Here is a 26,507-nt window from a genome sequence, read left to right as displayed (position 1 = left end):
TCAACAACAAGTCAATAATTACCTTAAGAGGCATTTTTGTCATGTCACAATTTCAAAAAATAAAATACACTTAAAATTGGGAGATTTAACCACATGTCCAGCCATCTTTTGATCTAGAGCATAGTAAGCTTTTCGCACAAGGAAACAAAACAAGAATAAATGTAGGTCGGCATCAACTCAGTTTTATGCAGCAATCATAGCCTTGAAACGTGTGGGTTTTGCTTCTTTACGAAAGTACTGGTCTTCACTTGAGATCTGCAACTTAGGCAGAACATGAAGCTTCCAAGTGTAAAAGCATTTCGTAACGTTTCTGTCTGCTTTTCAGTTAGCTCTCTGCCGGCTGAATTGTGACCTAACTAAGCCCAACAATAGCTCTGTCACTCGATGTTAGTGCAATGGAAATTCTCCCCGGCACATTTTTATTCTCGACCGAACCGTTAACACCTGTTATCAATTATCCAGGTATGGGCGTCGGCCCGTGACTTGCAACTGCAGGTGATGACCCCACTGAAAGGAGACAAGCAGTGTTATAGCTCAATTCATCCCAGTTGAACCGTCCACACCTGTTATCAATTATCTTAGGTCAGAATCAACCAACAGCACACTTCCGATCGCCTGAGACTTGAATCACGTCAATTACGCAACAGAGCAGACATTTTAGATGAAACAGATGAATTAACTATAACAAATTTAAAAAATAACTTGGTTTTCATTTACCAAAAAAAACCCTTCATCCTACAATCCTTCAAAATTGAATCGGATATGTTGCCTGTACGGTCCTAAACAAATCGATGAACAGAAAAATTGGTTTACATGGGAGAACAAAATTTCAGGTTAGGTTAAATAAATGCAGTTAGGTGTTAACTGGCAGCAGCAAGACTGGTTACATGTCACGCTCTGTAGCATACAAGAACTGAATCGCGGCAGAGACGCCAATACTCTTTGTAGGAGATTAGCATCCACGGAAATGTTGGAAGATCAGTTCCAATTGAAGATGGAATCCTGGAATCAATTTATTAAAAATTTAAAATTAAAACAGCCATGAAAACGATCAAATTTGAATTCAATTTTCAACTCACCGTCTGCCAGTGAGGACTCCATAAGCTGCAGTGGCAACCAATGTCCGAGGTTTCCCAGAAAGAACCTTGTTGTAGTGAGGCATGACTATTTGTCCTGGTATATATATTCCATCAATATAGTTACGAGAAAAGCCAAGACCGAGTAATTAACATGTGAAACTTTCAGACTTGAGATACAGTAGACTACAGAAATATCACTAATGCACTAGACAGAGATCAAGCTCTCACCTACAGTCAAGAAGTTACTATGAAGAAATGAAACCACCACAGATGATTTTTCTCCGGTGAGGCCCTTTCCGGGCTGCAGTTTCTCTGACGGTGAATTAATATCACTAGGAGAATCAATTCCACCACTCCAAACAGATACAATTTCAAACCATATCCCAGATGGAAATCTTCTCGGCCTCACCAACCAAAGGAAAATTTTGATATATGGTGTGGCATGAATGAAAGATATAGTGACTTCAATCAGTATACACATAAGGCTGATAGTTGTGTTCATAATGGTAAAAAAGATGTAGAAAACAGAAGTTGTCGGTAATAGAAGTAGGAGTGGTGTGAACAGAAGAGATCCAACGATGTGCTGCTTGACAGTATAGTCATAGCTATCTAATCTCTGACGAAGAGGATTCCACTTTCGGCCCCTGAAAAACATCCAGTAAGTACATGAGCACCTAGATGTAGTAAAACAGCAAAACAATTACTGATAAAGGACATATTTTACTTATACCTTCACCAGCAATATACAATTGAAATTCTAAATTTATAATTGAATTGTGGTCAGGTGCGCAATAAAAAGGGAGCTTTTCTCAGAAAATAGCAATTTAAGTCAATTAATTATAACAAAATTAACTACAATACAATATAGACAAGCATGTCTTGTATGGGCGTACATTGTATATTATTATGGGAATATACATACAGACATTATTCCATACATATATGAGTATATCAACAGATAAATAGATATAAAAAACACAGCAATATTATAAAGGGAATGTTGTACTTTTATGCGCAAACGGAAGCGAATTATAACAAAGTACCAAATATCAATGTCGTAGGTGAAAGCTAAAACAAACAATCTCAAACTAACACAAGAGATTTACGTGGTTCAGCGTAAAGCCTACTCCACGGGTGAAGCACGGCGAGGAATTTTACTAAACAAACGGAGATTACAAAAGAGTGTTTAAACTCTCACAACCCAAATCCCACAAATTACAAACCCTAAACCAAATGAGTAGAGAACCCAAAACTAACGGAGAAGATTCTCCCAAATTGCTCTCTAACTCACAAACTCACAAATTGACTCTCACCAAATTGTCACACGAATGAGCCACCTAAAATACACTAACCCTAAGGTCCTATTTATAGTGCATAGGACTTAAATTACAATAGGAATCCTAATAGGAAATAAATCCAAATCCTAATCAAATAGGTAATTAACAAACACTCTCCACCAAGGAAACTAACTAAGAAGTCAAAACCAAACCCAAATAGGACACCAAAACCAAATAGGTAACACAAACCTAAGCATAGAAAAGCGTATGATAGGGTCCCAAAAGACATTCTTTGGAGGATTTTAGAGAAGAAAGGAGTACGAGTAGCATATATCCAAGCTATAAAGGATATGTATGAAGAAGCAAAGACTGCCGTAAGAACTCATGAAGGACAAACCGAAAGCTTTCCCATAACTGTAAGATTACATCAAGGCTCATCCTTAAGTCCTTACCTTTTTGCGTTGGTAATGGATGAGTTAACAGGACATATTCAAGATGATATTCCTTGGTGTATGCTTTTCGCAGACGATATAGTGTTGATAGATGAAACTCAGGAAGGGGTAAATGCAAAGCTTAACCTTTGGAGAGAAGTGTTGGAATCTAAAGGTCTTCGCCTAAGCCGATCAAAGACAGAATATATAGAGTGCAAGTTCAGTGCAAATGGAAGCCAAAACGAGTTAGGGGTGAGGATCGGAGATCAAGAAATACCAAAGAGCGATCGTTTTCGTTACCTAGGATCTATCTTGCAAAAGAACGGAGAATTAGATGGAGATCTCAACCATAGAATACAAGCTGGATGGATGAAGTGGAAGAGTGCATCCGGCGTGTTGTGTGACCGCCGTATGCCACTGAAGCTCAAGGGAAAATTTTATAGAACGGCAACAAGGCCGGCGATGCTGTATGGCATAGAATGTTGAGCGGTGAAGCATCAACACGTACACAAAATGGGTGTAGCGGAGATGAGGATGCTTCGTTGGATGTGTGGGCACACAAGAAAGGATAAGATTAGGAATGAGGATATCCGGGGTAAAGTAGGAGTAGCCGAAATTGAAGGAAAGATGAGAGAAAATCAGTTACAGTGGTTTGGACATGTGCAAAGAAAGCCTACTGACGCTCCGATTAGAATATGCGACTATGGGACAGAGGTTCAGGGCCGAAGGGGTAGAGGAAGACCTAGGAAAACTTTGGAAGAGACTCTAAGAAAAGACTTAGAGTACTTGGATCTAACGGAGGACATGACACAGGACCGAGCACAATGGCGTTGAAAGATTCATATAGCCGATCCCACTCAGTGACTTGGATTTTCCAAGTCTCCAACCGAGAAGTTTTCCTCACTCGGGAAATTAAGGGAATACTACCTCAACCTACATGCTCCACTCACAAAGCTTCAACATACAAGCTTCAACAAAAGAAAATTCAGAGAACTTAGCGAAGAAGGCTTTGGTGTATTTAACACAATACGTTGAAATGAAGGAAAGCTATTTATTGATATCCCCGATAAGTCACAAATATGTACATATACATGAGTCAAAATAAACAAACAAGAGGGAGCCTTCACAAAGGTTGCTTAGAAGAAGTCTCAGCAGTCGGTAGAGCCCCAGAAAGAGCAGGCACTGGAGGGGGATCATTTGGAGCCTCAGTACTGGACAGAACCCTAGAAGGAGGAGGCAGCAGAGGTTGATCATTTGGAGCTTCATTACGCGGTACAGCCCCAGAAGACGAAGACAATAAATGCCTTTGGAACAAACCCACAAATCTCTGATGATCAAGTAAAACCTGACCATCAGATTCCTTCATCTGGTCAAGCTTCCTATTCATGTTTGTAGCATAGTCATGTGCGAGCCGGTGCAACTGTTTATTCTCATGCTTGAGCCCTCTAATCTCCTGTTTGAGACTCATCACTTCAGCCGCCAATGATTCAACTTGGCGGGTTCGAGCAAATAGGCGTTGGGCCATGTTAGACACAGAACCTGCACACTGAACACTGAGAGCTAGAGAATCCTTAACAGCCAACTCATCAGACCGTTTGGCAAGTAGTCTGTTATCTTTGGGAGTGAGAAGGTTCCTGGCCACTACCGCAGCGATCATATCATTCTTCATCACGGAATCCCCAATGGTAAGAGGACCAGTAGGGGAGACGAAGGATGGGCACCATATGTTGTCTGGAGAAGGCGTGGCTGCCTCTTCAACAAGGTTCAAGTCAAAACGACGGTCGGAGGGGCCAGACATTTTCAAAGGTGTTGAAGAGAGAAGAGGTCGGACAAATCAAGATCTTAGAAGTGCAAGAATGGAGCTTCTACTGGTGGAGATTCAAGTGTGCTTTGGAACTTAATGTCAGCCTCTATAAAAATTTGCACTCGACGGAACTTCAAAAATCGAAGAGGCGTTTGCTTTCTCAAAAGCTGGGCTACTCAGAGACCACGAGACGTTCGCCTTCTCAAAAGTTGGGCTGCTCAAATACCACGAAGGCCGATCTCAGAAATCGAAGAGGCGCTTGCTTTCTCAAAAGCTGGGCTGCTCAGAGACCACGAGGGCCGATCTCAGAAATCGAAGAGGCACCTACTTTTCCAGCCTTGTCAGCACCTGTCAGCTTTGCGGAAATTATGGGCATTATGTCGAAGATTTCTGGTGAAGTAGAAAGCACATGAATCTTACTGTTCAATCACCCACTTCCCACACGCAACATTAGCTCATGGGTACCACAGATAACTTTGCCAAAGTTCTCTGACAAAGTTGAGACACGTGAAGCTTGCAGCTCCCACTACACCGCTCTGACCAAGAAGGGTAAAAGAATAGCAAAGAAACAGCACTAACAAAGTTTAGACACATAAATTTTGAAGATCTAGCTACCATATTATTACCCACAAGGGTAAAGGAACAGTACCACTGCTGGATAATTGGAAAGTCCCTGTGTGTCAACCTCTGTGCTTCGTGGCAAGATAGACTAGCAAACATGCCCAACATTTTCTCACTTTCGAGAAAACACTCTCAACAAGATTGCTTGCTCCAAAATCGAAGAGGCACCGCCCTCCGAATCTCGAGAGCTAGACTCCCAACATGATTACTTTCTCAAAAATCGAAGAGACACCGCTCTCCGAATCTCGAGAGCCAAACCCCTAGCAGGATTGCTTTCTCAAAAATCGAAAAGGCATCGTTCTCCGAATCTCGAGAGCCAGATCTTCGACAGGATTGCTTGTTCGAAAACCGAAGAGGCACCACTTTCCCAACTTCAAGAGCCGGATCTCCTTGGATAAAGCTTGTCTGTAATCTTTACATGCAACATCAGCTTTCCAGATACCACATACCACTTTTTCAAAGTGCTCTGACAGAGTTAAAACATGTGAAGCTGGCAGCTCCCACTACCGTGTTATGACCAAGCAGGGTAAAGGAATAGCATTACTACTTGTTGTTAGGGAGACTCCTATATATGTTGACCTCCATCCCCAACAGACAGGCAGACCTGCAAAAATGCTCAACCCTTCCTCATATCTGAGAGGGCATTCCCAAAGAAGCCTTTCGAAATATTCAGCTTTCTTTCCCCCCGATAATACCTCTGCAAATAAGCTATACTAGAGCAAGAATATTTCATATCATCAGGGTTAAAAGCAAGAGTATCCCATATCATGTTTTTTCCCTGTCTTTTCCTTTGGCCTTGTTCTTACCTGCAAGACAAGGAGAAAGAGAGCAATCAGTCAACACTTGGAATCAAGCTTCCAGTCAGGAACTGACTGCCTGGAACCCCTTACTTGATTACTTACCTGGCATTACTCTCGAGTACTCATCTTCAACATCTTATGCTTCCAGGGAAGATACCGCATCTGCCTGAGGAACATATAGGGCAAGTGAGAAGGATACAAGGAAGCATGTGGAGACAAGCGTAACAGCACACGTGCCGATACATCCACTACTCTGTCAAAAGCAAAAGTATCCCATATCAGCAGGGTCGAATGTACTATAGATTTGATGGACTTGTTTTGACCCTCAAATTCTTCAGTCGGCCTTATGAGGAAACCAGAAAACCCTCCAGCCCAGTTCAAGAATAAGCCTGTGGAAAGTTACTTCTTCAAAAGCAAAAGTATCCCATATCATCTCTTCTCATTTTTCTTCTCTTTATCCTTCATGCTGCCTGCAAGATAGGGAGAATGTGAACAATCAGCTGGAACTCGAAATCAAAGTTCTGATCTGGGACTGATTGCTTGGAGCTTTGATTGCTTACCTTGTCTGTCACCTCTTTCAGCAGATCCCCTAGCTCGGCGACTTGGAGGACTCCTACTACACGGTTGGTATCGCGCTTGACCAAGCCTGAAACTACAAGTAAGCTTCAAGTGAAATTGATACATTACCTTGTGCATCTCCACCAGTTAAAGATACCACCCCTGGATGGAGGAAGAGTACTTTCAGAGAAGATGCCACATCTACCTACGAGACAGATAAGGCAAGTCAAGACGATACCACACTCCGGAACTTAGAAGTTTCGTGATTACGAGATCATTCTCCCACAATATTTCCTAATGTCATTTGTATTAAATCATTCACTTGTACTCACTAAAAGAGAGTTTGAACCTATGTACTTGTGTAAACCCTTCACAATTAATGAGAACTCCTCTATTTCGTGGACGTAGCCAATATGGGTGAACCATGTACATCTGGTGTTTGCTTTCCTATCTCTATCCATTTATATACTTATCCACACTAATGACCGGAGCAATCTAGCGAAGATCACAAAAAGCGACCGTTTTCGCTACCTAGGATCTATCTTGCAAGAGAACGGAGAATTAGATGGATATCTCAACCATAGAATACAAGCTGGATGGATGAAGTGTAAGAGTGCATCCGGCGTGTTGTGTGACCGTCGTAGGTCACTGAAGCTCAAAGGAAAATTTTATAGGACGGCAATAAGGCCAGCGATGTTGTATGGCACAGAATGTTGGGCTGTGAAGCATCAACACGTACACAAAATGGGTGTAGCGGAGATAAGGATGCTTCGTGGGATGTGTGGGCACACGAGAAAGGATAAGATTGTGAATGAGGATATCCGAGGTAAAGTAGGAGTAGCCGAAGTTGAAGGAAAGATGAGAGAAAATCGGTTACGGTGGTTTGCACATGTGCAAAGAAGGCCTACTGACGCTCCGGTTCGAAGATGTGACTACGGAACAAAGGTTCGGGGCCGAAGGGGTAGAGGAAGACCTAGGAAAACTTTAGAAGAGACCCTAAGAAAAGACTTAGAGTACTTGGATCTAACGGAGGACATGACACAAAACCGAGCGCAATGGCGTTCTAGGATTCATATAGCCGACCCCACTTAGTGGGAAAAGGCTTTGTTGTTGTTGTTGTTGTTGTTGTATCCTAATTTTGAGCCAAAAACCCAACAGGGAAACATACAAGAAGTTAGTGGATCCAAAGATTTAACATTTTAGCTTACACGAACATGACTCTGCTACAGGAACCAAGAGGTGATATTAATAAAGTGACTGCAGTTTTGAGTGCACGCTAGTTGTTAGCTCAATATGTCGTAATAAAGTGCAAACGGAGTAAAGTGCCTAAATGCAATGCACTTGAAAGTAACATGCTGTCGGACTGATGCACTGTGGTAAAATTTGACTGCATACATAAAAACATATATTATGCTTCAAAGCACACTTGTTACGGGGTTTCCAATTTCATTTTTTAGCATTATGGGCATTCTTATTGCAGATGGCAGCTGCATATATGGTAAATCTAATACTACTATACAATCAAATCCCCACATAAAAGCACAGTAGCAACTAGCTAGACAAATAAAAAGGCCAAGGTTAAACCAACGAGTAAAGTTCCATAACGACAGTAATCAGGAACAGAAGTGCCTCTTTATTGGAAGGTTGGCTAATAGCAGAACCAGGTCAAGTCACACTTTCCCTGTAGTTTAGCCTGCTTTCCACATAAATCCCTGTGCTTCTAAATATTTTCACTTTCATGCCTATCCCTTTGCTACATTTGCAAATTGAGGACAAAACAACTGCATCTAATAAATTAACGGAGTGGTGATGTGGTAGATGTCTCAAAACATACCTATGATATAATTTTCACGTTGCCAGACTGATCTACATTTAGTCCTGGATTGCAAATGTAATCAAAATACCAGGGTTCAATTAAAACATATTTAAAGTACAGGGAATTGGAAAATGGGCAAAACTGCAGGAACTACAAGTGTAATTTGACTGAAGAACTATGTATTAAAGACCTACAAGTCCAACCAGCAGGTTCTGAATAAGCATATGACATGTCTTAAGGGATAGAAAATAGGTTGGTTAGAAAAATGACCCTATCGCATGTATACAATAAGCAAAAAAAGTAAAAACATCCTGTATTTAGTTACTGCAGCTGGTGTCGTGTGAAGTTTTAAAAACTGAAAAAGGAAGAACAAGACATCACAAAATAATACCTGAAAAGGCGCCACAGAGCTGCTAATGCCTGTATCTGAGTTGAATATAAAAGCGATATCAACCAATGAAGAGTAGACACATGCAACGTTGCTAGAGCAATCAAGTCGATTATCAAAGCAGCAGGTATAGTCACCCCAAAAATGATTCCTGATATGGCAAGTCCTCTAATGAAATAAAGAAAGTGGGACACCAAAAAGATCCAAATGGTAGACCAAATCTGGATAGCAGTTAAAGAAATCATCCCAAGAACTTCTGCCAATTCATTGTTTAACTTAAAACCTGCAGGTACCCCCATCAACCACACACAGCCTGAGCGCAATAACTCATTTGTAATGTCACTGGAAAATTTTAATATCCATATGCAAGCAGATTCTGCATGATACAACAGTACCAAACCAAACAAGTTTCCCAGAAGTACATCAACAGCTAAACTTGACCACATGGAATGCTTATGCAATGCAGCTTTCTCCGCGTATTCCACACTTGATAGCGACCTTTCAAATCCAGAATAAGGTGATGAAATAATTGCAGTTTATTCAGGAAAGAAATAAGAGGAGCCTACTACCACAACAACAACAAAGTCTTATCCTACTAAGTGAAGTTAGCTATATGAATCCTAGAACACCACCACGCTCGGTTTTGCGCCAAGTCATCCTTTAGCTCCATGTCTTTTCTTAAGACATGGCGATGGAAATACCAGAAAGAAAGAAAGAAATGGTGACGGAACACAAGAATGGTGATGGAACAATACAAAACAGACTCATCAGTAAATGTCTATTGGATATAAAAGGTTAAATGTAACACGAGAAGATGAAAGGGTTATTGTCAACGCAGTAAAGTAGTTGATGGAAGAGATCAGGTAAACGGGTCAATCATGGTCTTAACCAAACCTAAATCTCAGCCTACAAAGTACAGATAAAAAACCCTGAACACTTGCAGGGTAGAAAATTTATAAATAGGAAAATTTTCTTATAAACCAAACTGAAGCAAAATCTAATAAATGTTTGGATTTATAAATTTTATCCAAAATTAGAATGCAAATGAAAGGGAATTTAATGCCCAACTTATCAGTCAGACAACTCCACAGGATTCAAAACATATTCCATATTTGTAGTTAAAATTTTCATCTTACCTCATTCCATTATATTGAAGAAAGATCGGCCAATACAAGATCTGAGAACCACGGATTCTGATATTTATCCTTGAGCTGCTGAATACCTTTACTAATATAAGGTTTATACATGAGTCCGATGCATAATTCAGAAGGCTATAGAGAAACTGAAGAACGACATAGAATAAAGTGGATAATGAAGCCACAGACATGGCGAATAGTTGCCATGTGAAGCCCAGAAACCTGAAAAGCCACAGAATAGCCATTTAAATACTGCAGATAATGCCGGGCATAAAAAGGAAAAGTAGTTGAGAGGCTGAATGTGTGAATAGATACATGTAAACAGTAGAAAAGCACACAAAAGACGTCTTGGGACCTATGCATTTTTCAAAAACAATTTCAGCGGTAGCGGAGCTATTAATTGCCAGAATGACTGTATCCTGCATTTAAACAATATAAATAGCGTATCAGTGTATTAACAAAGAAAAGTCCCAATCTACAAAAGAATTCTTACAAAACTCTTACCAAATCAAGGAGTGGTTGCTTTTGGTGAAGTTCATCAACCCATTTGGGTTTTCTCATAGGCGCACTCACTTGCTCAAATGAATTCCAAGGATGTAATGAGAAATGGTGGGCACCATAGGTAGGAGTCTCATATAATATTAGCTAAATTTGATCAAATGAAAAACAGGATATTAATCACCAAAAAATACACATGATGATCAACTATAAAAGATAACAGTTAAACAAAGTCCGACACATGCCATTGAAGCATTCACGACTTACATACGTGGACATCACATCGAGACACGACCTTCCCATTCCAGTGAACGTGATGCAGTTTAGGAATCCAAGTAATGTCCTTTCCAATATGTTCTTGAGGATCACATAACATCCGAATCCAATAACCATTTCCCTCGAAATTTTCCCTACATGGTCCTACTGATCCACTGAGCTTGTGGCACCCACAAGAAGAATGAGATTGATCTTCTTCTATTTGGTCCTCAAAAATTTGACCCAATACACACATCATAGACTTATCCTGAAGCAACACAGGCATCCTTCCATTCGTGTCGCGAAGAATTCCCTGAAAACAATATATGATTTCAATGTACCAATTTCCCAAACCCTACAAAATAAGCAAAAATTCATTGCATCCCAAAATTTAATCAACAAAGAAGCAGATTGAAACCGAGCCACATAAATTGCAGATATAAATTATCGAAATCTGATTAGCATTCATTATTTGAAGACGTTTATGTACCTGGAGGGTTGATTGGATACCAGAAAGCGCAAGCTCAGTGCACGCGAAAGCGACGACGACGTCGAGAGAAGACGGAGAGGAAGAAACGAACCAACCAAGCAAGAAATTAGAGGATGATGACGATGGTTTCCTCAATGATAGTTGCTTTGGCCACCAAACCCTACATCTCCTTCCCATCATCGTTGTGAGTATGGTTGCTGATTTCTGGGAGAATAGGAGACAACCCAGGGACGTGGGTGGAGATGCAGACGAAGTGACCAAGACGCTGTATTTCAATATTGATTCTAAAAATAATAAAAACACAAAACAAAATTAGAGGTAACTTTTTTTGGTAAAATAATAAAAACACAAAGCAAAATTAGTGGTAATTTCTTTTGTTTTTATTTCTCATTTGAGAATAGTTGTCTAGAGAAAAAAAAATGATTGTTTAGAAGTGTTTTTAAAATGATTAAAATTACTTTTCGTGAAACCGTTTTTAGGTTTTACTTGCATTTTTACTAAGTATTGGTTTCAAAAATATTTCTATCAAAAGCGTTTTCTGTTATTTCAAAAACATTTCCAAACACACTCGTAATTATTCACAAGCGCTTATAGTAAAACTTGTAAAAGTACTTTCATTATAATCAAGTTGAAGTCCTATTAAAAATTCAAGTGCCTCATGAAGAAGCATTGATATGTGTTTATCTAACAAGTGTTTTGATAACCCTGAAATGCTTATAACTTTGTTTTAGTCAATCATTTAATACTACGATCTAAATTATTTACCCCTTAATGTAAACACATTGTTTTATTTCAATAAAGAAAATGTTTTGTTAAACTGATTTAGGCTTAAGTATAAAGTGTCCTTTGTTATGTGGTATTGTGCTCTCTCATTTGTATCCAATTTTGAGTTCCTTTCTGGATAGTTCGGATTAATCTAAATTATACTAGCATTTACCTACGCACTTTGTGTGTATGAACACATTTTTTTAGAAAATGAGAAGGAGAGAGGGAGAAAGAGAGAACGGGGGGAGTGGGAGGTTTTTGTTTTTGGGTTTTTTTTTTAATATTGGAGGTATTTTAACATCACCTATAGGTGAGGCTTCAATAAAAAACAGTAAAATTTGGGACCTATGAAATTACATTATTGCCCATTATTTTTTTTGTGATAGAAGACTAATTTATCTTTTCACCCTCTTTTGGTTGACAAAGAGGGTTTTATTAATTAGTATAGATATTAATATAACCCTCTTTATCAATCAAGAGAGGGTAAAAAGATTATTTAGTATTCTATCACAACAACAAAAATTAAGGGCAGTAATGTAATTTCACAAAACAAAAGTTTACTAGTTTTTTGTTTAAGCAACAATTATAAGTGATTTTAACATCTCTATTTTTTTTAAATTAAAAATTGAAAAATAAACTTCTCTATCTCTCCCCACCCTCACATTCTCTCTCACTCTCTTCCTCTCTTCTTCAATTTTAAAAACAAAAACAAAACATTTCACACACAAGTTGTGTGGCCATGTACTAGTTTGATGTAAAAAAACAGAAATCTCCATGAGTTGTCCTTTTTCATATTTTGTTTAATTTCAAGCTTCTTATTATATTTTTACGGTCTGATAATATTTCTCTTCACTTATAACTGAGAGGTTATAGGTTTGAATCTCAAAAATAACGAGTTCGATATTTAATTTATTTCTCCACTCCTTAACGTAAATATATTGTATACAATGGCGTAGCCACCCACAAGGATAAGGTGGGCTCAGGGAGGTTTTCTATAAGAGTAGTACTATCTATGCACTCATTTTTACTTCTCATAAACCATTCTTAATTTTCGGTTGTTCGAATCGAATGAGTTGGAGATGATCATTGACAGATAATTAATAAGGTTGTGTTAGAGGTTTATACCATACTTAGGGTCTCCGTATTTAGACCTCGTATAAATACTCGGATGACTTAAATGTAATTATGTAATAAATGGAGGGGTAAGCATGTAAAAATGGGAGGAGCCCTTATTCTATAAAAGGGCCTCTTCACCCTCACAAACCTTAAGCCTCTCATCCCTTAAGGAGAGCCTCACTCTCACCCTTAGAGGCCATTTCCTAGGCCATGAGGATCCTCACACTATCTCCCTCTCAATCCTCTCACAAACAGAGAAATACAATATCAATATGGACGTAGCCCAAACATTGGGGTGAACCACGATACATCTTGTGTTATTTACATTTCTTGCAGATTCACGGTCGAATTTACGTTGTTCCAAGACCTCCAGTTTTGTGCATCAACATTTGACGCCGTCTGTGGGAATCGATACGAAAAGTTGTGTCAGTTCTCTTTCATTTTTCACCTACGCCATGAATCTGCAGAAACCAAGAACCCAAATCTTTTCCAGAAAACCCCCACAAACAGCAAACCATCATGTCATCTCCTCTCTCTTTCTCTCTCTATTCGTTTCTGTGTCCTCAGAGAAAAGAACTCTCTTTCTCTCTAAAAAAAAAAATTCTCCGGGACTCTCACCCTCCTCCTCACATTCCTCAAAATTCCCCTCTTACAATCATAAAAGAAACCATTGTCCAGTGTGTTCAAAGCATCCGTGAAGGTAAGTCTCGTCCATCCAATGATGAAGGTCGCCAACCTAGATGGTCCTGACCTCGTCGTTGGGCCCCTGTTTTTGTGACGGCGACTGCTACTGCTGCAGCTGTTTTGGCGGCTGCTGTTACCGCTGATACGCCAGAAGGTCTGTAAGCAATGCCTTTCCATATATTTGGGTTGTCGGATCTACGGTGTTGAAGCCCAGTAGATTGAATCTCTCCCGATGCCTTTCCAGTTTCTCCTCCGGTCAAAACTAGGTATGTGGTCATGGTTGAAAAGAATGCCGCAATGCCTTACTTTCACCAAGCCGTATCTGTTTACAATAGAACTTCTGCAGCAGCTTCTGCCTTACCTTGGTCTCCGGACAAGAAGACGCAGCATGCTCCTCCCAAGGCTCTACACCCCTTCACCGGCAGATCTTGAAGTTTTTTGTGCTAAGAGTAATGAGAGTAAATGGTTTTCCATGATTGGACTCCAAGCTAGCGACAGCTGAACATTTCTTCTTCAGTAGATTTCACATCCCCGACAACACCTCAAACCCTGTTGGTGGAAAAGTTACCCCTGTCAATGTGGGTCAAATCCCAGGTCTCAACACTCTCGGCATCTCACTCGCTCGCATCGACTACGCACCATGGGATGTTATCCCACCCCATACTCATCCCCATGTCACTGAGATTTTAACCGTCTTAGAAGGCAGCCTTTGTGACATCAAACCCCGACAACAAGCTCATTTCAAATGTGCTTAACAAGGGTGATGTGTTTGTGTTCCCTGTTGGACTAGTTCACTATCAACAAAATGCGGGGAATGGAATTGCCATTTCACTCTCTTCTCTGAGTAGCCAAAACCCAGGAGTCAACACCATTGCTAATGCTGTGTTTGGATTCAATCCCGTAATTTCAGAAGATGTTCTGGCTAAATCTTTCCAGCTCCAGGTACACTTGTGATTTGCAATTTATGAGTTAGATTTGTTGGAAGTGTGTATTAAAATCTCCTTAGGGATGGTGAGAGGAGGCGAAGAGGCTTGGACATGCTCTGTTCTGCTGCTCAACAGCAATGGCATTTGGATGTGAATTGAATAAGAGGGGAAGGGTAAAATGGAAAGAAAGAAAAGCACTCTGATGGGTTTTTTACATTTGGAGTACACCAGCTTATGTTCAAACAGCAGAAAAAGAAAAAAATGATGAGGCATATATACCAAAGCTGCTTATGTTGGTGCAGATCTTATCGGCAAGGTTGAAAGAAATATTCCCGAGGATGACCCAAGAAACCCAGCTGTGATAGCTGATAATTGCCTGCGCACTTCCTCAACCAATACGGAAGCGTTGTCTGCCATCTCCCAAAAGGGAAAAGAGAAAGCAAAAGAGAAAGCAAAAGCAAGGAATAAGCACCCCACCAGAATGATGTGATTTACTTTTCTTGGCAGATGTATGATGTGATTTATTTTTCTTATCTTTCGGAGACATCTGTATAAACCCTATCAGAGGGTAATAAAAATAAATAAAAAAAAAAGTCAAGCCCAAAATAAATGGGCTGGAATGTTGTGTGGAGGGCGAAGGCCCATAAGCCCAAAATAGCACCAACCAGGTGACCAAAAGTACGCCCAGTACTACAAAAAATTATTCGACACCCCACTGCTATTATCACCAACCAGGTGATCAAAAGTACGCCTAGTACTTCAAATTATACATGTGCATTACTCATGTCAATCATACATAAACATACATGAGCATTACTCATGTCAATCATACATAAACATTCATGAGCATTACTCATATCAATCATACATAAACATTCATGAGCATCACTCATGTCAACATCCATGAGCATCACTCATATTAATCAACATAAACATTCATGAGCATCACTCATGTCAATTAGCTTCAAAAGCTTCATTTACAGAGCTCCAGCTTCAAAAACTTCATTTACAGAAAGCTCTAGCTTCAAAAGCTTCATTTACAGAGCTCTAGCTTCAAAAGCTTCATTTATAAAAGCTCTAGCTTCAAAAGCTTCATTTACAAAGCTCTAGCTTCAAAAGCTTCATTCACAAAAGCTCTAGCTTCAAAAGCTTCATTTACAGAGCTCTAGCTTCAAATCTTCACTTGCAAAGCTTCACCTACAAAGCTTCAGTGCAGAGTATACAAAATACCGGTTCCGAACAACCGCCTCTTCGGCCCATACATAGATTCAATTTGAAGTCTTCAGCCAACAGACTTTATTGACCGAAGACTTTGGGGACTACATTATGTACCATATATTGTGCCTCAACTGAGCCTCATGAAAAATACTTGGGGGACTTAGCCCATTATTCATGTACTGAGAAGCGAGCCCTTATTTTATAAAAGGGACTCTCTTACCTTCATTAGAGAGTATCGCAGCCAGCTAAGCAACAGCCTTACCATGAGCATCACTCCTAACCCATTATTCATGTACTGAGGAGCGAGCCCTTATTTTATAAAAGGGACTCCCTCACCTTCATTAGAGAGCATCGCCGCTAGCTGAGCAACCGTCTCGTCGCGAGCATCACTCATAACCCATTATTCATGTACTGAGGAGCGAGCCCTTATTTTATAAAAGGGACTCCCTCACCATCATTAGAAAGCACCAACTATAGCCCATCATTTTTGTAATGAGGAGCGAGCCCTTATTCTGTAAAAGGGGTTCCCTCACCTTCAATGCCACAAGCCTAGCCAACTAAGGCAACACAAGCAGAGCAGCCTCGCAACATGTGCTACTTCTAGTTGAGCATCATTTCAGATTGGGCACCGCCTCATATCGAGCATCAGTTCTAGACAATATCTAGTTACTTCGGCTCACACATGGACTGAATTTCAAGTCTCCAACCAAAAGACTCTCTTGACTGAAGACTTGGGGGACTACTGTTTATACCATACTTAGGGCCTCCGTATTTAGACCTCGTATAAATACTTGGGGGACTCAAATGTAATTATGTAATAAATGGAGGGGCAAGCATGTAAAAAGGGGAGGAGCCCTTATTCTATAAAAGGGCCTCCTCACCCTCACAAACCCTAAGTCTCTCATCCCCTAAGGAGAGCCTCACTCTCACCCTCAGAGGCCATTTCCTAGGCCATGAGGATCCTCACTCTCTCCCTCTCAATCCTCTCACAAACAGAGAAATACAATATTAGTGTGAACGTAGCCCAAACATTGGGGTGAACCACGATACATCTTGTGCTATTTACATTTCTTGCAGATTCACGGTCAGATTTACGTTGTTCCAAGACCTTCGGTTTTGTGCATCAACAAAAGTAAAAATGTGTTTGTGAATAAAACTATTCTTTTGTAAAATCATGTTTATAACTTACTCAATTTCAATAGAGATTATTATTTAATGTATATTTTATAGAGGATAGGTAATAAATAGTACGTTTTATGCTAAAAATTATAAATTAGCTCTATCTCCAGTCCCTCTTTGTAATACCCTGAAAATTTAAATATATGAATTATATATTCATAATTATGAAATGTGGAGAAAATCGGAAATTAATCGATTTATGGTTATGAAGAAATTAATTGAGAACTTCTAAGTTTTGGTTTTCGGAAATTATTAAAATTTAAGTATTTTTATGATTGAGATTTTATCTTAGTTTTGAGAATTTATATTAAGTTATTTGAGTTTAGTTTTAAATTAAACTAGTTACGAGGTTTAAAGTTTGGACCTTAATTATTTAAAATATGTAAACCTGTCGAGGTCAAACTTTATATTTTTTAATAGAGCTCGACCTCACGAACGCGTAGGCACAAACCGTTCGTGAAACGGAGTTAGAACAAATAAGTTATTAACGTTTAAAGTTTGGGATAAATTGGTAATTTTAAACATGTATAGAAGGCTTCAGAAAATCTAGAGCCATGTAACATGCCACACGTATGGCTGAAATGAAAGGAAGAAACAAAAATGGACGGTTGAGATTGAAAGAAAAGAATAGAAAGGAGAGAAGGGGGAAGGAATCAAGGGGGGATGGCCAATGGGGGTAGACAGAAAGGAGAGGAAAGGAAAGAGGGGAGAATGAGGGAATCCTTCGACCCAGTTATAATTACGACCCGACCCGGTCGGATCTTTTGATTCCGGCCACCTTAGATGACGGGAAAGGTGCCAAATTGATCCTTACTTCAAACTCAATCATTCCCTCTTCCTAGTACACCCCAAAAATAATATATTTGGCCTTGAAATTAGGAAAAATGCACCGGTGGGAGCGGCGGCCATTGCTCGGGATTCCCCAAAGTTTGAAATGTTTCCATCCAATTACTACCACCAAAACACTCTCCTTAAACCCAGGAACAAAGCCCATGATTTGGTTAGGGCGCCAGAGTGGTTTTGGAGTCGAATCAAGAGCACCCAAAAATAAGGGTTCCGATGGTTTGTGGACAATTTGAGGTGTTTCCTGGCTAAATTGGGTTTGACCACAGGTATGAAAGTTGTTCTAATCATTAAGATCTACTTGACTGTAAAATTTGGAAATTTTTTTAAAAAGTTGAATTTTCCGACGAGTCGGGGCGGCCGACCGCCACCCGCGGCGGCACCTGGCCAGTGGGCCGACTCTGCCTTTTTCATGCTAATTTTGATGTTCTAAATCCATATTTTATATTCATATGGTGTGATGAAAATGTTTGGACTGAATTTGTGATTGTTGGTCACTAAAATGTTAAAGTTAATGAATTAGGAAGTGTATGTGAACTACGAGAGGCTTGATCCCGCTCAAGGGTACGTAGGCAATCTAACGATGTTAGATGCAGCTTTAAATAATCGAGAATTTTATTTTAGTTGAGAATTATTCTTAGATCGTAAATTTATTTAAGTGCAGTAAAGGTAGTAAATTGATAAATATAATTGTTATGCTTTGGTAAGAGAATTAAGGTTATAGAACGTGTGGAATTAAGGAACTTAATTAAAGAGTCGTGAATATTGGCAGCTAAATCAATGAGAGTTTAAATTTTGGGCCTATCACCGATAATTATTGCTGAAAATAAATCATTTCGGGGGTGGGATGTTACACTCTTTATCATATTCTTTAAGGAAATAGACCATTTACCCTATTTAATTTAGCCTTTGTGCTTCTTACTCAAGAAAAGAAAAATAATTTCTTTAAATTTGCTAAAATATTTACTCTCTTGAATTTTATTTATAAGCTCCTCCTTATTTTGTAACTTATAACTATCTTCATATGTATTATCATTTAATCTCTTGTAATTATAAACTATTCTAGCCTTACCTCTCTTTAATTCTGAATGTTTTCTCACAATAAATGCTGATGATCTATGTCTAGACTTAGAGGGTCTAATTACTTTTAAATTTAACACCTCTTTTATTTGCTGCTCAAACTCTTGTTTATCTATTAAACTACAAAGCATATCAGCCGTCTTAATGCTTAAATCTGGGTTAATTATATCTAATTTTGTTAGTATTTTATTTTTACTCCAATGTAACTGTGGGTCTTCTCCTATATTTCTAGTTTGTTCTGCTAATTGTAATAATTCTTCTAAACTCCTTGGTTTACTTAATTGTAATATTTATATACGGTTTCCTTATTCTAAAATCGGATATTCATGTTCAAATATGTCTTCATCAAACTCTTCTAAGTTATTATGCCATCATTTTCTTTTGAGTTTTCTAAATGAAAACTATCTTGGCCACTATACTCTTCTATACTTATGCTTTTGTATGTTTCTACAGTATTATTTTGATCAGTTATTGTAATGCCTATTTTGAAAAATGTTATGTTAGGGTTCATAAATAAAAAACCTTGTAAACTTTTCAAAAAGTTTAAACCTAAAATGAATGGATATGATCCTACTGGTGAAACAAATGTTAATGGTAAATTAAACTGTTGTTTTTCTACTTTGATAAACTCATTATTTATACAATGTGTTAAGTAAACTGGTCTCTCATCAAATTGTATTATTTTAACTGGTTTTGCTAATTTTTGTCTATATTTTTCTGGTACTAACTTTTCTCTTATGCCACTCTTTGTACTCCCTGTATCTATCATAGCTGTTGTTTGTATCTTATGTTCTTTTGCTAATTCTATTTCACAATTTATGGTAATTGAAAAACTATTTTTTGGTTTTTCTATACTATGAACAATATTTCCTAATATTTCAATACTTTCTTGTGATTCTGCTAAATTAACTTCTAGTAACCTATTACTATAATACTTTTTACATAATATTGAATATGTATTATAGTATTTATTTGCAACTAATTTACTACACTTATGATATTTTTCTGGCCAACCTAAATTAATGTATTTATATTCTTCTTCATGCTGTTCTTCTATGAATGCACACATATACTCTTCTAGATCACTATTTGTGCTACTTAAATCTTCTGAGTCTGAATCTATCATGTTAATGCTCTTTATACTATAAATACTCTCATTATCACTTAAATCATCTTAACTGTATATTGATTGAATATCCTCATCTTCTTCTAACTTAAACAACTCCATCAAATGTACTTTTTCTTTCGACTGTTTACTTAATTTTGGACATTTAGGTCTAATATGTCCAGTTTCTCTACATGAATAACATTTACAATTACTCTTATATTTTGGCGTTTTATATTTTCTAATCCAAGGTTTGCCACTTCTTTTTCTAAATTGTTTTGGAATATATTTTCTCTTCCTATATGTTCTTGAATGTCTTATACTGAAATTCTTATGTTGTTTGTAGGGTTTATATGACTTATATTTCTTTTTGTATATTTTTCTTATGCTTATTTTTCTTATGGCAACCATACTGTTGTGGTAAATCTATATTTTTACAACTCATGTAAAATGGTTTCCTAATTTGTCTCCTAGCTTTTATTTGACTACACTCTTGTCTAAGTATATTATATACATGTTGAATTTTAGGTCCTATTGCAATATCATTCTTCTTTGGATTTTGCCATCCATTCCATCTTTTCACCTATTGGTCCTTTTATTTTTGTCATATAAGTATCAAATAAATTAATATCACTAATTCTACCTGTTCTTCCTAAATATTTAAATAAATTTGTGGTATACTCAGCTATATACTGTAAATCACAAATTTGTAATTGTTCTAAATTTGTAATTGCTCTTTTTTGTTCTTGTTCGCTTCTGCCATCTAACTTATTATGATCTAAAAACTCTTGTTTAATCGAAGTAACAAAACCATCAATATTAAAATGTGTTTTAGCTACCTGATGGTGTTCTGGATTTCGGACTTTCCATGATTGGAAGTAATAAAAAACTAAACCATCTAAAGTATACTCAAAGTAATCTAACATATTTTGTGAATTACTAAAATTTAACATTAATGTTGCATGTACGCATCCTTTTTCCCATCTCTCAATCGTTATTTCCCAATCTTGAGGATCTACATTATCTAAATTTAATATATTACCAGCTATATTAATTTATTCTAACCCTCTCAAATATGGAATCTTATTTTTTCTAGGTGGTTTTATCATACTTTCTTCTATGTAATCTACTTTTAATTTTTCATTATATTGTTCATTTGTTGTTCTAAAAAAATGTTGATTAATTCTACTTGCGTGTCCTGGATTTTCTACTCCTAATGTACTACTTTCTTCTACTGGATTACATTCTGCTTTCAATTCTAATAAATTATTATATTCTTTTGATCCTAAAATATGTTCTACTCCTATTTCTAAGATTAATTTTTTCATCTCTTTGTCTGAAGTTTTATGTAGTCCTAAATCATATGTCTTATATTTTTCCAAATATTGTTCTTCATCTAAATAATCAATATCTTTTATAAGCTTATCTACAATATGATCAAAATTTTGTTCAACTAAATTAATATCTAAATTATCAAAAGTCATATGTATACTCTTATTTTCGATCTCACTCTCATCCTCTTCTATTTTTTCTAGTTGCTTATAATTACTAAACCTAATTGTTGCTTGACCTGTACTAGTTTCATAAATTTGTACTTTATCTTGTTGTCTATTTGTTACTACTTGTAAATTAGGTAATGTCCATTGAGTTCCTTCTAAAAAGCTATTATCTACGGGTTTTGCTTCTATCATATTTACATGTTTACTACCAAATGTTTGAACAAAATTTTGAAACTCTAAATTAAACTTATGATTATATCTATCAGACACTTTACCTATATACATTAAGCTAATACACAAATTTTTATACTCTCCTTTCATATTATAATTTTTTGTTCTTATGCTCACTTTAATATATTTACTAAATTCATTAATTGTCATAACATAATTTGGAATGCAACCTATGACTGCTAAGTTTGAACTTAAGTCTACTTCAGCTGTTGCTATTGCTGCTTGTTGGTGATTATCCCTTCTATCATCATATATGTATATTAATGCTTTTGTGCCTATTTGTTCTCTGGTTAATTCTGCTATTCCAATTAATATTGTTCCTATATGAATCTGACTAAACTGTAATTTTCTCAAATGCATAACTGCTTCCTTACTAATTAAATTAAGTGTAACTTCTTTATCGATATAGCTAACTTCATGTTGACTGATGCTACTTACAATTCTACTTCTGTTTTCAAATAAACCTAATTGATACAAATTATATTTATTTTTCTGTGCTCTCTCAAAACCTCTTCGAATAAATTCTTGTGCTTTTTCTTCATTTGGATAAATATCTTCAGCTCTAACTACTTCTTTTCCTTTTTTCCTAAAGAGTTCCATTTTCTATTATCAAAAGGATTTAGCTTAGGTCTTCTAATATTATTATTTGTACTTAAAGTTAAATTTTCTAATTTATCTAGCAAAGATGGTGGAAGTGATGAAGATGCGTTATGTAAAACTTGGTTTATTTATGCTATTTGTTCTTCAACTTGATCTAATTTTTCAGCCAAACTTAAAACTAATTGAATAATCAAATTATTTTGCCTAATGGGAATATTGCTACTGGATACTTGTGTTGAAAAATCTGTTAAACCTACTAGTTCTTTATCTAACTTACTAATTTCTTTCAAAGCTTGGATATATTTTCTGCTAGTTCTAGAATCGGTCATTAAACTAATAATTTATCTATTTTATTATGCAACTTATCTACTTGTTCACTCAACTCCTTTTGTACTAATTGAATTTCTTGAACTTCTAATTTTAGCTGCTCAACTATTTCTAATGATCTAAGTTCTACTTACTTTGGCTTACTACCTATGAGATCAACAAGCTCTTTTATCTCTCTTTTGCTAGGAAACATTTGAATATTTTTATTATTATTTTCTAACTGAGATGTAATATAATCTAAATTTTGTCTAATTATTTTTATGTAATTTTTCTGAAAATGCTCTAACAAGTGGTTTAACAAATGATTATGCTTATTATTTTCTAATTTTATATTTTCTGCTTGACTAATAATAAGATCTACAATACTATTGGCTTGTGGATTTTCTTCACTATGCAAAATATGATTATGCTTTCTCAATGGAAAATAACAAACTAAACCATTTTGGTCTACCTTTCTCTAATTTATAAATTAAGATAATCTATCATAAACTATAGTCTACCTTTCTCTAAAGTTACTACTAACTGGTTTCTTAGAAACTCTTTTTCTTCTCTCAAGGTCTCTCAAACTTGATCTGTTACTCTTTTTGCTTCTAAAACTTTATTCTACACTTCTGTGTTATAACTTATTATATTTACGAATAAATGAAGGATGTTCAAGATAACCAAGATAAAACTTTTGCTTCTTCAAAGTACTGATAATTCTTTTGGATATATATGCTAATCTTCTCCTTATGCTAGTTATAGTTGGGTGTCTGGGACAATAAATACTTGGTGGTTGCAGTTGGCAAGATCTACAAGGACAATAATATTTGTTGTTCATACACAATAAACAAATATGATATCAATTGTATCAATGATTTCCGTCCTCAAGGTACTTTACTATTATAATTATACTATTAAAATGCTAAACTTGGCTCTGATACCAAATTCGCACAGCAAGGCCCGGTTAAATAATCGGATGACCATCAACTAGACATAGAACCTTGCACATGGAACTCAACATGTTTCAGCATGACGACCACTCACAGTATAAGTATAAGGCCTTAACGACTGAACTCAGAGGTACGAAAAACTCAGAGGTACCCTGGTTAATGTCCAGTTATTTATATGGCAAGCATTCAACTATAACAGAGTGCTCGAACAAAATATGATCGTCAGTTTAGCAAGTTAATAATATAACTACAATAGTGTTTCCCTGTTTTGGACTAAAAGTCTAATGAAACAAACACACTAAAGAAAGAAAAAAAAAACTTACTTAAGACTTGGAGGTTGCCTGAATATGTACACTTGAACTTTTATTGATATATAGAATGTTTACAAAGAGAAGTGTTTACAAAGAAATATTTACAAAGGATGCTAGGAAGGTATTGGATGCTTGAGTGTATAAGGATTGAAGGTTAGTGTGAGTATGGTGTTTCTCTGCTGTGTTGTTTCCGTGTTCTTTACAATGAAAGGAATTTCTCCTTATATACACTGAATAAGGATGCTAACATACAAAATTCTTTACAATTGAATGGTATGCCTTATCTTCCCTTTTGGCACTGTTTCTGAATCTGTAGACACTGTTTCTGATTCTGACAGGATCTTGTCGTTTCTTTCTTTTGCTTTAATAAAGGCCATGTGAATCCTCATGAATGGTTTATATTCTGAAGCTCGTGCCCTTACTTTATCATTTTGCATTCAATTGTTGTCCAAAAGTTTTCAAGGGTTGCTGCATGTTTTGTTTTGTCACCTTTCTTATGCCCAATTTGGGTATTACCAAAAAAATTTGTCCTGATGATTAAAAGGAAACTTTTCATGGGCTTTTGGTTAGTTTTCCATTTTTTTTAATCAATTTTGGGTTCATACCTTCTTTTTTGTAATTTTGGTAGATAATGATGGTTGCTCAACTCTTTGTCTCTTTTTTTCACAACATGGATAAGTAAATTGCACATCGTTTATAACTTTTATTATTTTTTCTTTATGTGGTTTTATGGGAATTTCTAATTTGTTACAATTTCTTCTTCATAGGATAAATGGAGAACATCTGACCAACTTATGTTGATTAGTTAAGACCATACACGAAGGCAGACAAAATCAAAGTTCGGATATGCAGAATTTGGAAATCGACTATTCTAGGAATTGTTTTGAAGTAACTGCATTGTATATTGGTTGATGAAGCAGTGAGAAATAATTGTTCGATTAGTTTAATCAAAAGTACAGACAATGACAATTAACTCAACAAATAATGTTCATGTTGGGATAGTTTTTAACATGTCACATGATTAAAATTAGTTGTCTTATTGACACACCCGACCTTGATATTCTCCCAAATACTATGGTAGGCACGTACTGGCCTACATCCGAAGTTGACAAAGCCATATTAGAATGCATGAGAACAAGAAATAAATAAGACTTATAAATTTAAATATAAATAATATGCAAATGAGGAACGCGTTCGGAGCATATAACTAATCTAGAACACTAAAATATATATAATTGAATGAATAAAGGAATGAGTCCTACACTAAGAGGACTCGAAGATGCAACTGCAGGAGTGCCTTAAAGTCGAGATTGTATGCCTTGATTCTAAGTCCTGAAAGGGCGCAAAACAAACATATATATATATATATATATATATATATATAATATTGAAACAGTTATTAACATACTAACCCCCAAAGTTTAAATGAAAACTCATAGCATAATAAATAGTAGGTTTTCCGAAAACCCTAGCATGCCATAAAACTTCTCATGAAACATATCTCGTATATAGGGTGCTAAATAGTGGTATCCAATAACAATGTCTCTACGCCTGAAGCCAGAGATTATTTCTCCCAGCCCAATGCCAGCTCTATGTCTCTCGGCCCAAAGCCAAAGATTATTTCTCCTAACCCGCAGCCAACAACCATATCCCTCACCCATAGGCGGCACGGTAACCACTAGATACGCACAAAATCATTGAACATAGTCTTTCCAAACATAGGTACTTATATCTCAAAGCATCTTCATAGCATATAGTCATCCATCATATATACTATAAAGAAGTGTAAAAACATGTTCATAAGAAGTATATAGTCATCCATCATATATACTACAAAGAACATAAGTTCGATAAAATATGGTATTCTAAAATATTCTCAATAAGCATAATATCTCATAAAACGTAATCATTAAATCATGCTTTTCATGTATGTATTTTTACTATTAAAACATGCATTTTAGAAGGGGTCCACTCATAGATACTTTGCCGCCGAAGAGCCACACAAACTAACAAATGCAGAATTGCCACAATAAATGCCCCTAAGCACATAAAGGGTCCAATTAATAAAACTCTAATATAACGGTTGAATTTGGGGAAAAAGATGTTAAAAAAAAATTCAGGACGTCGAATTACCCTAAGAAGGGTCCCGGGTAAATTTCGTAAAAGTCAACACTAAGAATATTCCAAGAATATTCTAGAGAGTATTCCCTGAAGAAATATTCTAGAGAATATTCCATCAAGGTTGGGCTGGTGGGTTTGGGTCGAAGGGTCATAGGCCCAAAGGCCTGGTTTTATAGGATTTAGGGTTGTGTTTCAAAGGAATTGGGTTTGCCCATTTAGCCTGGTGTTCCATGGCCCAAGGCCTGGGTTAGGGTTTTACAAATATGGGTTTGGGTTTAGATAGGGCCGAAAGCCTTAGGTTTGGGCTTTAACAGCTGGGCTGGGTTCATGGCCTAATGAGTTGGGCAAGTTTAATTGATGGGTCAGGTTGGCCGAATTTCAAAGAAAGGAGAAAGTTGGAGCTTTCATGCTATGTTT

At 36.8% G+C, this 26,507-nt stretch overlaps 1 protein-coding gene across 8 annotated transcripts; it reads right to left on the bottom strand.

Moving 5' to 3' along the window:
- On the bottom strand, positions 1-11,428 carry LOC103454552 (N-acetylglucosaminyl-phosphatidylinositol biosynthetic protein gpi1-like). 8 transcript variants are annotated; one of them, XR_011575348.1, is made up of 11 exons: positions 11,154-11,427; positions 10,680-10,976; positions 10,415-10,555; positions 10,226-10,329; positions 9,911-10,132; positions 8,778-9,272; positions 6,573-6,775; positions 6,115-6,482; positions 1,308-1,723; positions 1,080-1,173; positions 690-1,002 (listed from the first exon to the last, which is right to left on the bottom strand). XR_011575348.1 is itself a non-coding variant. In XM_008394147.4 (9 exons), the coding sequence occupies exons 1-9, from the start codon at positions 11,331-11,333 to the stop codon at positions 891-893; spliced, it is 2,103 nt and encodes a 700-aa protein (XP_008392369.3). In that variant the 5' UTR covers positions 11,334-11,427; the 3' UTR covers positions 690-890. The 8 variants fall into 8 exon arrangements, 4 of the variants coding, with proteins under 4 accessions (XP_008392369.3, XP_008392370.3, XP_070668125.1 ...); XR_011575345.1 differs by lacking the exons at positions 6,115-6,482; positions 6,573-6,775 and adding an exon at positions 1-563 and having other exon boundaries at positions 718-1,002; positions 10,680-11,018; positions 11,154-11,425; XR_011575346.1 differs by lacking the exons at positions 6,115-6,482; positions 6,573-6,775 and adding an exon at positions 8,405-8,448 and having other exon boundaries at positions 10,680-11,018; positions 11,154-11,428.
- Positions 11,429-26,507: the final 15,079 nt, after the last annotated feature.

Source organism: Malus domestica, chromosome 14 (assembly GCF_042453785.1).
Source record: "Malus domestica chromosome 14, GDT2T_hap1".
NCBI classification, from domain to species: Eukaryota; Viridiplantae; Streptophyta; class Magnoliopsida; order Rosales; family Rosaceae; genus Malus; species Malus domestica.
The sequence above is the reverse complement of the archived record's forward strand: the minus strand, read 5'-3'. Positions and strand labels throughout refer to the sequence as shown.